Below are 13492 nucleotides of genomic sequence, written 5' to 3'. Positions count from 1 at the left end.
AGCAAGTTGAACTTCCTGTCCTGACTCAATTTCCCGAAGAAGACATATTTAATCGGGATCTAGCAGATGCACAGAGTCAGGAAGAGAACAGTGATTATGACAACAATGCTGATGAGTCCGGAGATGACACACCCTTCCCTGATGAGGGTGGTGATGAGGAGGAAGAGAATGTTGGACCTGATTTGACAAGGGAGCATGCTCCACCCCCCATTAGACCAAGAGTGTACGAGTCCCAAGTGTCGTTTCATTCAAGAGAGATTCCCTATCTTGGTTGTTTGCCAAGTATGCCGGATGTGGATACCCTCACAAGGGATACTGACAAAATTCGGACAGCAATGCGGGATGAGTCTACACCAACGGTGCTGGAAAAGGGCATGTTTTTTCCTGATAAAACGCGCCTAAGCAGGGCGGCAAAAATGTACAACGTAAAAGAGTGTCGTGAGATGACGGTATGGGAGTCAACTCCAGATGTATACAAGGTTGTTTGTTGTAGATGGTTTACAGGTTGTCATTGGATGTTGCGTGCGAGCAAGAAGAAAACAGGTATATGGAAAGTGGGTAAATACATTGGCACCCACACTTGTGAAATGGACATATTCATTGGGAATCACTTCAACTTGGATGTTGACTTGATTTCTCTTGTCCTGATTCCATATATTGAAGCGTCCATAAGGTAAAAGATCAAAGAGTGCATTACATCCATCCACCAGGAATATGGTTGTACCATTACCAAAAGAAAGACATTTCTAGGGCGCAAACATGCGTTTGAAATTGTTTATGGTAACTAGGATAAGTCATTTGCAGCTCTACCCAAGTACATGGCCGCATTGCAACACTTTAACCCAGGGATAGTTGTTGAATGGAAACTTGAGCGGAGTCCGGGAATACCAGAATATATATATTCAAATACATGTTATGGGCATTTAAACCAGCAATTGATAGTTTTCTGCATTGCCGGCCGGTAATATTCATAGACGGCACTCATGTCTATGAAAAGTTTGATATTAAGTTGTTGATCGACATTGCAGTAGATGCTAATAGAAGTATATTTCCTTTAGCTTTTGCTATTTGTGACAATAGAAGCCAAGAGACGTGGACATTGTTTTTGAACCACTTGAAAGAGAACGTTGTCAAACAGCGTTCAGGTATTTGTCTAATATCTGATCGGCATGGTGGTATTATAAGTTCTGTAGAGAATTTGCCTGCATGGCAAGAACCATATGCCTACCACCATTACTGTATGAGGCACCTGAAGGCCAATTTCCAGAAGGCACATCCCAACAAGGATTTGCATGATTTAATGTGGATGGCTGCAACAGATCACTAAGAGTATAAATTCCAGAGGCACATAAAATCTATCAGGCAGGAAGACGAGGCAGCCTATCGTTGGTTGATGCGACATAAGCCTGAAAAGTGGACTTTGCATGCGGATGGTGGCATAAGATGGGAAATTCTGACTACAAATATGTCAGAGTCTTTCAACGGGTTATTGAAGTCTGCACGAGGATTGCCTGTCACTGTCATGGTGCGAATGTCATTCAAGCAGATGGCAGAGAGGTTTGTTGGAAAGGGGCGTTGAATTTATGCCACAAACAATGAAAAAATTTGAGAAATACAGGCGGCGAGCACATTGGCATTCATTTTTATAGTATGATCACGACCGAAATATTTTTGAAGTTTGCACCGCTATCCATCAAAACCGGGGGAATAGTGTATATACCATAAATGAATCTAGAAGGTTATGCTCTTATGGGAAATGGTCCATCTACCATATGCCGTGCTCACATGCCATCAAGTGCTTTCAACATACAGGTTTAGGGCCAACCAACTATGTTGATAAATAATATAGTGTTGTTGCATAATTAAACACCTATAGTGGGCAGTTGCAGTTAGTGGGTGCTGAACATTACTGACCACCGGAACCATTTAAAATGGTGTGTAACAAGGAGTTTTTGCGTCAGCGACAGGTGCAAAAAAGAGCGCGTATACAGAACCAAATGGATGTTGGTGATATCGTTAATGCGTGCAAATGTGGTATATGCTCGCAAACAGGACACGACCGTCGAATATATATATAATTAGTCCTAGTCCCGTATGTAATAGGATAGTGCGGTTAAATACTATGTTATGTGTGTTGTCTTGACGACCTGAAAAGCTGCCCGCCTGCAAAAGCTGTATTATACTCGAAAGAATCTTTAACACGCGAAGCATAGCGCAGTTAAATACTATGTTATGTCTGTTGTCTTGTCGACCTGAAAAGTTGCTCGCCTGCAAAAGTTGTATTGTATCCGAAAGAATCTTTAACACGCGAAGCATAGCGCGGTTAAATACTACGTTATGTGTGTTGTCTTGTCAACCTGAAAAGCTGTCCGCCTTCAAAAGTTGTATTGTACCCGAATGAATCTTTAACACACGAAGTATAACGCGGTTAAATATTATGTTATGTGTGTTGCCTTGCCTATAAATAACTAGCGCATTTTAGCTATTATCTGCGCTTAACCAAAACAAATACTCTAGCAAAACCTTCCATAAAAGCAGGGTTTTTTTTTTGCATTAACAAATGTCTGGAAGCAATTATGTACCAATGTGCTATTGTGGCAAACGCTGTATGGTGAAGGATTATTGGTCCGATAGTCATGTTGGGCGCAGATACTGGATGTGTGTAAACAGGTTTGGAGGCAATGACGAAAATTATTGCAATTTTGAGGTATGGCTTGATGAACCCATTAAGCAGGAATGCTACAAACGATCTTTGCAGTATATTTGGGATATGAACTGTGAATACCAACGTCGTGAGTCTGAAATGAAATGAGAAATTGCGGCATTGCATGAGAAACTAAAAGAGGCGGAAGAAGAAAAAAATAGGGTAGAAGAGAAATTAAAGTGGTTGGAGCAGAGAATACTAGGCGGTAGTGACTAAACAATGACATGTATATGTTGAGTGTAGTATTTTATATTTATGCTTTCTGTGTCATGTATTTTTATTAGTTGTACTGAATTTAAATTATGTTAAGTTGCTATGTTTGTGTTTGTGTTGTAGTATTAAAATAACGAAGAACCGGAAAAATAAAAACATAATGCGCATATAATGTAAACAATAAAAATTGTTGCTATTATTTACATAAAATACAAAAAAAAATCAATGCGTCCCACGGCTTGTGTGCTTCAATGCAGCCGTTGGTCTGAGACGCATCCCATCTCGCCCGGCTACGCTATCAGGATCATCCTCATCGCGTCGCCTCTTTATCGCAGGATGCGCTGCAGCATGATCGTCAGTAGTGCTGGCAGGCTCGGTATAAGGGGTCGTCGGTCCAGCAGTAACCTACAGAAGAATAAGCTAGCTCAATATATGAAAATATATAGTAGTAATGTACATGTTAAGTCACAAAAATTTAAATTGTCTTAACATGGTCTCGCCGGGCTCCTGAATATAATCATCCGTCGCAGCCAGGTGAGCATCGCACAAAGTGGCCTCCATGACGGGCGGGGATGAAGCCTTAATAAGAAAACCATAAAGATATTTATGGCTAATCAATGAGATAAAAACAAATTTAAATTTAATTATAATACAAATATACATGCGCCTGTGAAAGATCCCCAGTACCCCTCGATGAGGAGCCATAATTCAGTCGGTGCTACTATCCACATCTCGGGTCGGCCGATCGTCAACAGCGGTCGATGGGCCTGGAAAGTACTGATCCCAATCCTCTCGTGTAATGCTCGTGCCCGTGATCAATAATAGATCTGACAGGGTAAGCTGCGAAGACCCTGGAGTGAGCTGAAACTGAAGGCTATATGACAGCATGCTGCTTTGATGGTAGTCTGGCTCATGGAGGTCACTCGACTGAACAGGTGCCTCAACGCCCACTTGCTGGGGACCACCTCCTCGCTGGCCCCCATAACCCCATGGGACAACCCTACCTCGTGAGACAGCCCTACCTCGATAGTACTGCTCTGGCGCCACATAAGCAGGGTCGTGTCATAAGCGCTCATCCTCTCAGGCTCGCCGCAGTGTCAGGCAGCCAGCTCTGTAACCTGCCGGCCATACTCGTGCAAAGTGGTCGCTCCCTCGCCGGCATGCTGCTGCATCTGCAGTCCCAACTGGTGGAACAAATGTAGGCCAATAGCCTGCACAATATGTAAAATATAAATTATAGAATGCTAGGTTACAGTTATAAGTAAGAATACCAATTACAGTGCCTCGTGCCTCCCGGCGTATAAAATGTACCGACCGCCAGTGCGATGAATGGGATTCCCGACTAAAAGTCGGGTAACGTCGCGGTACCAGCCCATATAATCATACTCAATATCCGTCCGGCGCGGTGAAGGGCAGCGGAATCAGGTCAAGTCGCCGGTCCCAAGTATCGATCCGTGCCTCTAGCCATGCAACATATGCCTGGTCCACCCTGGAATGATCATCCCTCTGGAAATGTATGGTATGCCAGGTGGGCGGTGGCGGTACAAGCTGTGGACGGCCAAACTGGCGAAGTACCTGCTCGGTGGCATGATGCTCCACAATATCAAGGCACATCAACGGGACGGAAGAGCTACAAATAAGTCGGTCGGCCAAGCAATAATCGGGCAAGCCAACTATCAGCGCGTCGCTATATGGCGTCCAGATGAACTATTAAGTAACAACAGAAAACGTGAGTATATGCAACACATGTGAAACTAGGCAAAGTAAACTTAGGTATACATTTACCTGTGCGCCCTCCAGCAAATCCAACAAATCTCTGCACAAGGGGAGATTATGTCGAGCCTCGTACTCTCGTCCATATCCCCGCCGAAGAACCCACCTCCTAGCTAGAGGGAGAAACAGAGGTAGTACACCCGGAGATAATGGTGGTAGAGGTGGCTGCAACTGTATGAACCACTCCTAGGCCCAAACCTAACATAAAAAGTGGACGTAAAATTTAAGATATTATTTTACTGGGTATGTTATAATGAATAGAGTATTCGAATATATTTTCACCTGTAGCAGCGGCAAGAATCCAGCAATGTCACGCTAGTTGCCCATGGTCGCCCGGCACATCTGCCTGAACAAGTAGGTGAGAACAGCAACGCCCCAGCTGTACCGGGGTAAATCATCTAGCCGCTTAAGATGATGAAGAAATCTCAAGCTTACTAGGTTTTCCGAAGTACTCGGGAACAAGACCCCTCCAAACATAAGGAGCAGCATCAACCTCATGTACCGCTGGACATGCAGCTCCGGTGTATCGCCTGTGATGTCAGGGTGAAATACCTCCAAATGGTCTCGGATAGTCATCAGCTGCAGACGACTGGCCCCAGCCAGTGCAGTCTCCTCCTGTGGCCGAAAACCAGTGAGCTGCTGTAGCATGTCCAGGTATTGCCCACATGTCAGCTCTCTCATGGCCTGCGGCAGAGCAACAGGGTGTCCATCAACTGGCAGCCCATATATAACCTCCACGTCCTGCAGTGTGATGGTGGCCTCACCAATGGGCAAGTGAAATGTGTGCATCTCCGGTCGCCACCGCTCTATCAGGGCCGTGATCAAAGACCAATCGAGCTGCAGCCGCCCGATCTCTAAAATCCTATAGAAGCCCGTATCCTGCAGGCGTCTGGCTACACGAGGATAGAGAACTTTACCCTTTAGAAAGTCCCACATGTCATCCACTCTCCTGACGCAGAGAATCTAGGCCAGTAACTCTCCCTCCCATATGTGGGAGGACCTATGATCGCCCTGTAACGACAGTAGCTCATCGCTAGAAGGTCCGGGATGCATAGGCGGGACCTCCATGTCGTCTACTGTAAATTAAATAACATTAATTACATGTTAGTTTTATAATTTTATATGTTTGTTTGTAAATTAAATAATTAATTTTTATAATTATACAAGATTTAATTATTAAGTATTTACATATGAGTTTCAGGCTCAATATTTGAGGCCTAGTAGCACCAAGATATCCTGAATTCTTGTATGGGTTAGTTTTATTATTTTACATGTTAGTTTTATAATTTTATATGTTTATTTATAAATTAAATAATTACTTTTTATAATTATACAAGATTTAATTATTAAGTATTCACATATGGGTTCCAGGTTTGATATTTGAGGCCCAGTAGCACCAAGATATCCCGAAATTCTTGTATGTGTTAGTTTTATTATTTTACATGTTAGTTTTATAATTTTATATATTTGTTTGTAAATTAAATAATTAATTTTTATAATTATACAAGATTTAATTATTAAGTAATCACATATGGGTTACAGGCTCGATATTTGAGGCCCAGTAGCACCAAGATATCCGAAAATTACTGTTGTTTTCTCATGTTATTTTCTTACGATCGTTGACTAGAATCGGACAGAGTTTGTGTTTGATCTATCAACTATTTTAACGTATTTTTGGGTATAAGAGATACTTAAATGATTAATTTCAATAACTACAGAGATACTACGCTAAAAGGCACTACATTTTACTACGCTAAAAGGCATTACATTTTACTACGCTAAAAGGGCACTATATTACCAGTCTTTAAGCAAATAAATAATTTAAACCAGATAAAAACAATAAATACATTTAATCACAAAATATTCACGAAAATATATATACAACAGTAAAAAGTAACTTATTAACATTTTTTTGAACAAATAATAATGATTTCTCAATTTTTACATATTTTTTTAGCACACTAATATCTTAGTCCGGATAAAAATAATATACTAGTTTAATAAAAGAAAAAAAAATACAAAACAACATAGAACACATTTAAAACAACTAATATGCATTTTTTATACGAGTTTCAACAAAAACTAAACTGGAATACCTCGATTTATGTTTTTTTGAAAGTTGAATATTTGAATCCGAAACGAGCAACCCACAACGAGAGAAGGCTTAGCTAGGATGTGGGACCAATAATCTTTACTTTTTGTGGGATGGGTGGGGTCCTCTCGAGTTTTTTTGGGTCGTTAATAGGGAGGACCGCTGGTTTAATTTTAAAATTGGGGGGGAGGGGGGGGTTGTTTTGGTTCTGTAACGGGGAAAAGGGGAGGGACAGATATTTGAAGGGGTATAGAGTCGTTTATTAAGGCGCTATACATATAGCGCCTTAATAAACGACGCTATACTTGGACGTCTAATCAACTTCATATATAGCGCCCTTTTAAAGAGCGCTATACCTTAACGTCCAAAACGGACGTTAAGGTATAGCGCCCTTTAAAAGGGCGCTATATATAGTTTGGTCACAATATTTTTTTTTCATTTATTTCGATCATTTGAGTTCAAAAAGACTATATTTAGGTTCCGGACTCCACCTCGTGAGCGTCTAAGACCTGTGCTGCAGGTTTTTCTAGCCTACTTGAGATTGATTAAAGTAGCCTCGCACATGCCATGAGTCTTATATAAACACCATAAAGCATGGGGATACACTATTTAGGAGGCAAAGAAAAGCGGTGGAGCTTAAGTTTATCTATTCTTCGGCCAAACTAGCGATTTTTATATTTCTTTGGACGATTTATCATTTGATTATCATGTCTATGTGGAGATAAATTGCATATTCTACGATTTTGGTTCTTTCATTAATGTATTATTTGGATTTTGATTTTAATTTATTGATTTATTGCATTAGTTTATTTATTCAATCTTGGACGAATAGAGCAAGTTTCAGAACCTGGGCCTTAGGAAATAATTTCGCAGTTAGGATAGGATATACCTGAGTAGGATTCATACGAGTAAAATTAACCCTATGATAGACAAATTAAGAAGCTGAATCAATTGAAAAAGACAACAGGATTATTAAATAGCCTATAACCCAAGATCATTTTTATCGCATTGATAACATAAAAAATCTACTCTTTTGTCTAGTGTACATTCTTTATTTTCTTTCCCTTTTAATTAGTTTAGTCCCAAACACTTTTCGTTTTAATTCTTGTTTAGAGAATAATGATAGTTTAATAGTTAATAACAAGTCATTGCAGGAACGATACTCTCCTTACTACTTTATTACTTGTCGATCGTGTATACTTGCTTGTGCATTTGGCTGCAATACTTGCTATTGTACTTCAATAAGGGAAAAGTGGATACACATCAAATTTATAATACTAAAATAAAATATTTGTTACTTTTTTTTTCTATTTTATAAGACACTATTTTGATGTTAGTCTATTTAAGGAATGTCTCATTTTTATATTTAAAAATAAATTAACTTAAATTTTTTATATTATCCTAAATATCTTGATATGTTTAATACCATAATTATTTTTAAATCTTTTTAATCTTTTTAAAACTCTGTACCAAGTTAAATATTGCCACCAAATTGGAACGTAGCACAGAGAATATGACTCATTATTGATTATTTTATAGTGGTATGATTACGATGCTTGCTCCGAATGGAAGAGAGATGACTTTCCTTTTGGATGTTGCAAATGCACAAACGAAACATCTTAGTTAGTGTAATAAGTCACCACCCCCAATTTAATCTAGCAAGAAATTCTTTACTGGTAAAATAAAGCAGGAGACAATCGACCCTTTCTTAGGGTTCTATCTGTATAGGGTAAAATATGTTCATATTAAATGCTCGCATGATAAGGCGATACGTGGAGCCGAAGATAGAAGACAATCAGGTCTGAAGGCAATGATCTCGTTTGTTATCGGAGAAGGGTATTCATTAAGGCGAAATAAATGCTTGTCACTCGGTGACATTTAATGGAGAATATTCTACAGCATTAAGTATATGGTCCGTTACAGAGAATATGGCATTCACTGCCTACCGTTACATATTCTTCAATGGCCCTCATAATTGTCATTAAAGAGGGGGCTTGATCCTGGGACCTTGTTCCCTAGGTGCAACTATAAATAGGGAGCTCTATAACTATTGTAAAGGAGACGAATTTTCTGACAAAGCTAATACTATACTTTGTTCAAAAGCTCAATAATATTTTACCTTCTTGCTTATTAATATTATTACTATTGCTTCCGGAAGCGCTGCTCCCGGAATCAAGATCCCTAGTGTCTTATCTCGATTTCAACGCTAAATTTTACTTTCTTGTTTAATTTATTTATCATTATAGGATCAAATCGATTCACTTATCTATAAACCACGTATAAATTCAATTATACCGTTTTACGGATAAACATTATCTAATTCAACTAATGCCAAAAAAAGGGGATTTGGTTGTAGAATGAGGCAGGAGAGAGCAGTTGGCACACCAAATAATCCCTAGGATATTAGTGTTGGAAAAGGGAATAACTCAATGCCGCTACTACAGGCATAATAATCTTGACTAATGAAAGAATTCTGAGAAACAAAATAAAAGTTTTTAAAAAAAACAAAATTGATTATCTCATTAATTTTACAACAATTAAAGAAGTCCAGCGCGTGTTGATACACGAATCATGGAGTAGGATAGTATATTATAGAATATGAAACCCTATAGAAGAATGAGATCAGTTATTAAACTTAAAAGTACGAATTTACTCGCAAGGTTAAGTACTTGGAATCTTGCAAAGACATAACCATTGAAAGAGCTTCCGCAAAATCTCCCTTACCAAATCTCAACTTCTCCCCTCCGGGTGACCAACTGCCCTTTTCAAGAACAAACGAAAAAGGAAAAAGAAAAAAGAATTCTGATGAGAGCATTTTTTTCCAGAGAAAAAGAAAAACACAATATATATATATACTAATGTAGTAGAAGCAGGTGCAGGAGTACAAGTATATAAGGAGTGTATAAAGAAGTGTGATAGTGTCAATTTCATAAGCAATCAGCCTGCCACCCTCTCTCTGGTCGGCAACGAAGCTTCAGGTGACTGTTGAGTGTATGTGGTTTGTGTGTCTCTTGTCTCTGTCTTGTCTGTCCCCATCAACACACTCTGTTCTCTCTCCCCACCCCCCACTCCCCTCTCTCTCTCTCTCTCTCTCTCTCTCTCTCTCTCTCTCTACTGTTATTTATGTTGTCTAAGCAACCCTCCTATTCCTTCACTCTCTTCAAATAAAAGCACATTTCTTTTTTCCCTATTGCATTGATCTGAGACAAGTTTAAGCAATGGAAGCTCTGCTTTGTATTTTCATGTCAAAACCTTTATTTTGAAGGTAAACGTATCTTCCACCTTCTCTCTTATCATGCTTTTCCTCTTTTTCATTTTCTGAAAAGTAATGGGGTTTCTCTGGAACAACTAACTAAGACATTTCAAGAGTCTCTATGTGAATTATTCCTTATTTTAATTTGTGTGTTTTGACTAGATATGTGAGTAATTGTTAGTGTAAATTGAACAAATCCTAAAGAATTGTATCATTTTCTTGCATTTTTCTTCTCTATCTCTGTTTCTCTCCCCCCCCCCCCCCCCTCCTTGTTTCAAAGCTGTGATACTTTGAACTTTTTTTGTGGTTGCAGAATTTTGAGGTGAAAGTACGAGATTTGGAAAAAGTTTGCATTTTTATGTGTAAGAATAAGGGAGAATGATAAATATTATGAATCCAGTGAACAAACCTATGAATGAAGTGGAGAAAGGATTGGATCCTCAGTTATGGCATGCCTGTGCTGGTGGTATGGTCCAAATGCCACCACTGAACTCAAAAGCCTTTTACTTTCCTCAGGGACATGCTGAACATGCCCACAAGAACGTTGATTTTGGGGGTTTCCCTAAAATTCCACCACTTACTCTTTGTAGGGTGTCATCCATTAGGTACTTGGCTGATACTGAGACTGATGAGGTCTATGCCAAGATAAGATTGGTTCCATTGAAAGGTAAAGAATGTGATGTTGAAGATGATGCTGGATTTCTAGGACTTGATAAGAATGAAAATCAAGAGAAACCTAATTCATTTGCTAAGACATTGACACAGTCTGATGCTAACAATGGTGGGGGGTTTTCTGTGCCAAGATATTGCGCTGAGACCATATTTCCACGGCTGGATTACTCGGCTGAGCCTCCTGTCCAGACCATTTTGGCTAAGGATGTTCATGGGGAGGTTTGGAAGTTTAGGCATATTTATAGGGGGACACCAAGGCGGCATCTTTTAACGACTGGATGGAGCAACTTTGTGAACCAGAAGAAGCTTGTTGCAGGGGATTCGATTGTGTTCTTGAGGGCGGAAAATGGGGATCTTTGTGTTGGGATCCGTAGGGCGAAGAGGGGGATTGGTAGCGGACAGGAGGTGCCCTCCGGATGGAATACTGGACCAGGGAATTATGCCTCTTCACTTTATCAGGGGTTTCCTGGGTTCTTGAGCGAAGATGAGAAGAAGTTCATCCGAAATGGTCAGGCAGCAAAGTCTGATGATGGTATAAGGGGAAAAGGTAAAGTTATAGCTGAATCTGTCATTGAAGCAGCAAAACTTGCTGCCTGTGGCCAGCCATTTGAGGTGGTTTACTATCCCCGAGCAAGCACTCCGGAGTTTATCGTCAAGGCCTCTGCGGTAAGAGCTGCAATGAGAGTCCAATGGTCTTCTGGGATGAGGTTCAAAATGCCTTTTGAGACCGAAGATTCCTCAAGGATTAGCTGGTTCATGGGGACCATATCTTCTGTTCATGTTGAGGACCCCATCCACTGGCCAAATTCTCCATGGCGCCTTCTCCAGGTAACTTCTTAGTCTTTTTGTATATGTCCTGGTTTCCATTTACAAACATTCAGATTCTTTATGTTCATTCTTAAGTCATTGTAGTTCAGAAAGTCGCATTCTAGTATGCAGTTTGATTGCCTCTTGTATGATAATGTTTAGCTCATCTCAAGTTTAACTAATTCAAAACATAAAGGGACAAAATTTCTAGTTTTTGACCTTATCAAGCCTTTATTTTTTAGTTAAGAATGTCCGCGTTTGATGAAGTGACCTTTTAAACCTTTCTAGTTAGTGTTCGTCTAGAGTAAGTATTTAATAGTCAAGGGAGGATGCTAAAAGCTCTAAGTCCGCAACATTCCTGAGGTTCTAATAAGAATCCGCAAGTTCCTTTCTTTTTATAGTTTTGTTGTGATCCTCGGTTTCTCATTTTGCTAATTGCTGAGCAGGTGCACTGGGATGAGCCTGATTTGCTTCAAAATGTGAAGAGAGTGAGTCCATGGTTGGTTGAATTGGTATCAAATATGCCTCCCATCCATCTCTCTCCGTTCTCACCCCCACGAAAGAAGTTGAGGCTTCCACAACCCCCTGAATTTCCCATGGTTGGGCAACTCTCAATGTCTTCACTTCTCAACAACCCTTTAAGCCCCAGCAGCCCTTTGTGTTGTATATCGGACAACATTCCTGCAGGCATACAGGGAGCCAGGCATGCTCAGTGTGGATTACCGTCATCAGATGTCCACTTCAACAAACTGCAGGCAGGGCTACTGCCATTTGGATTCAAAGAACTCGAACGTTCTGTCCCGCCTTCTAGACTTCTTAAAGGCGGCAGCTTCATTACCAGTTTTGACCATGATAAGAATATATCTTGCCTATTAACCATGGGCAATACTACTCCCACTTCAACGAAACGTAAGGAAACACAAACACCATCGTTCAAGTTATTCGGTAAACCAATTCTTACCGAGCAGCAGATGTCCCTGAGCTGCTCTAGTGAAACAGTTGGCAACGGTTTATCTAATGGGAATCCAGAGAAGATGATGAATGTCTCCGAGGGTTCGGGATCAGCTGTTATTCATAATGGTCCACCAGAAAATTCTTCAGGTGAGGTACTTCCTTGGTATAAAGATCAAAAACTTGAATTTGGAATGGAGACTGGTCACTGCAAGGTTTTCATGGAATCCGAGGATGTAGGCCGAACACTTGATCTTTCAGTCCTTGGCTCGTATGAAGAGTTGTATAAAAAGGTAGCTGACATGTTTGGTGTTGGAACATCAGAGATGCTAAGCAATGTGCTTTACCAAGACTTCACCGGCGCTGTTAAGCACACTGGAGATGAACCATTCGGGTGAAGTTCTAAGCCACAGATTCCTTTATGTTCGTTTTAATAATGTTCACATGGACGGTTATTGACATTGTCCTTTGACTTGTTTTTGCGATTGCAGTCAGTTTGTGAAGACAGCTAGAAGGCTTACCATCTTAACAGATTCTGGCAGCGATAACATACGGAGATAGAGACTGATGGATATTGATCCTTGTTAATGATTGCTACAACAGTAGTTTCAACCTGCTTCTTTTTCCAGCTTTGAGTTGTTTTTAAGAGTTGAAGGGGGAATCTCTCCTTCAACCAGTGTTTAGCAAATTGTAGACTGAAGACAGATTCAGCTTTGTTTAATCTTTTCAATCTATTTGGGTTTCATCTTGCAGCTTTTTTTGTTGATCTTACGCGAATGCAGTTTATTCATTCACCTTCTATTGACAATGTAGAAATTAAAATTAGTAAATGGAACATGATGCTATCTTTACAGATTAATGTGTACAAAACTGAATATGCTGGCGATATTTCTATTTTCTTCATTCTTACATTGTATACGTCCAAAATTTTGAAACTCATCAGTTGACTTGTCACCTACCTCACCCACACTCCATCCCCAATCCACAGGGAAAAACAAAAAAAGAGTTAAACAAAAGGAAATATTTT

The 13492-nt window shown here is 40.0% G+C and overlaps 2 protein-coding genes across 3 annotated transcripts; both read left to right on the top strand.

The window, feature by feature from the left end:
* The first annotated feature begins 910 nt into the window (after positions 1–910).
* LOC138892768 (uncharacterized) lies at positions 911–1327 on the top strand. Its single transcript, XM_070176505.1, has one exon. The coding sequence runs from the start codon at positions 911–913 to the stop codon at positions 1325–1327; it is 417 nt and encodes a 138-aa protein (XP_070032606.1).
* An 8140-nt stretch (positions 1328–9467) lies between these two features.
* Positions 9468–13217, top strand: LOC104097720 (auxin response factor 16-like). Of its 2 annotated transcripts, none has more exons than XM_009604334.4 (4): positions 9468–9760; positions 10349–11535; positions 11961–12859; positions 12957–13217. In XM_009604334.4, the coding sequence occupies exons 2-4, from the start codon at positions 10414–10416 to the stop codon at positions 13024–13026; spliced, it is 2091 nt and encodes a 696-aa protein (XP_009602629.1). In that variant the 5' UTR covers positions 9468–9760; positions 10349–10413; the 3' UTR covers positions 13027–13217. The 2 variants fall into 2 exon arrangements, with proteins under 2 accessions (XP_009602629.1, XP_009602628.1); XM_009604333.4 differs by lacking the exon at positions 9468–9760 and adding an exon at positions 9795–10047.
* Positions 13218–13492: the final 275 nt, after the last annotated feature.

This window comes from Nicotiana tomentosiformis, chromosome 5 (assembly GCF_000390325.3).
Source record: "Nicotiana tomentosiformis chromosome 5, ASM39032v3, whole genome shotgun sequence".
Classification (NCBI taxonomy): Eukaryota; Viridiplantae; Streptophyta; class Magnoliopsida; order Solanales; family Solanaceae; genus Nicotiana; species Nicotiana tomentosiformis.
This window is presented reverse-complemented; position numbering and strand designations above follow the sequence as displayed.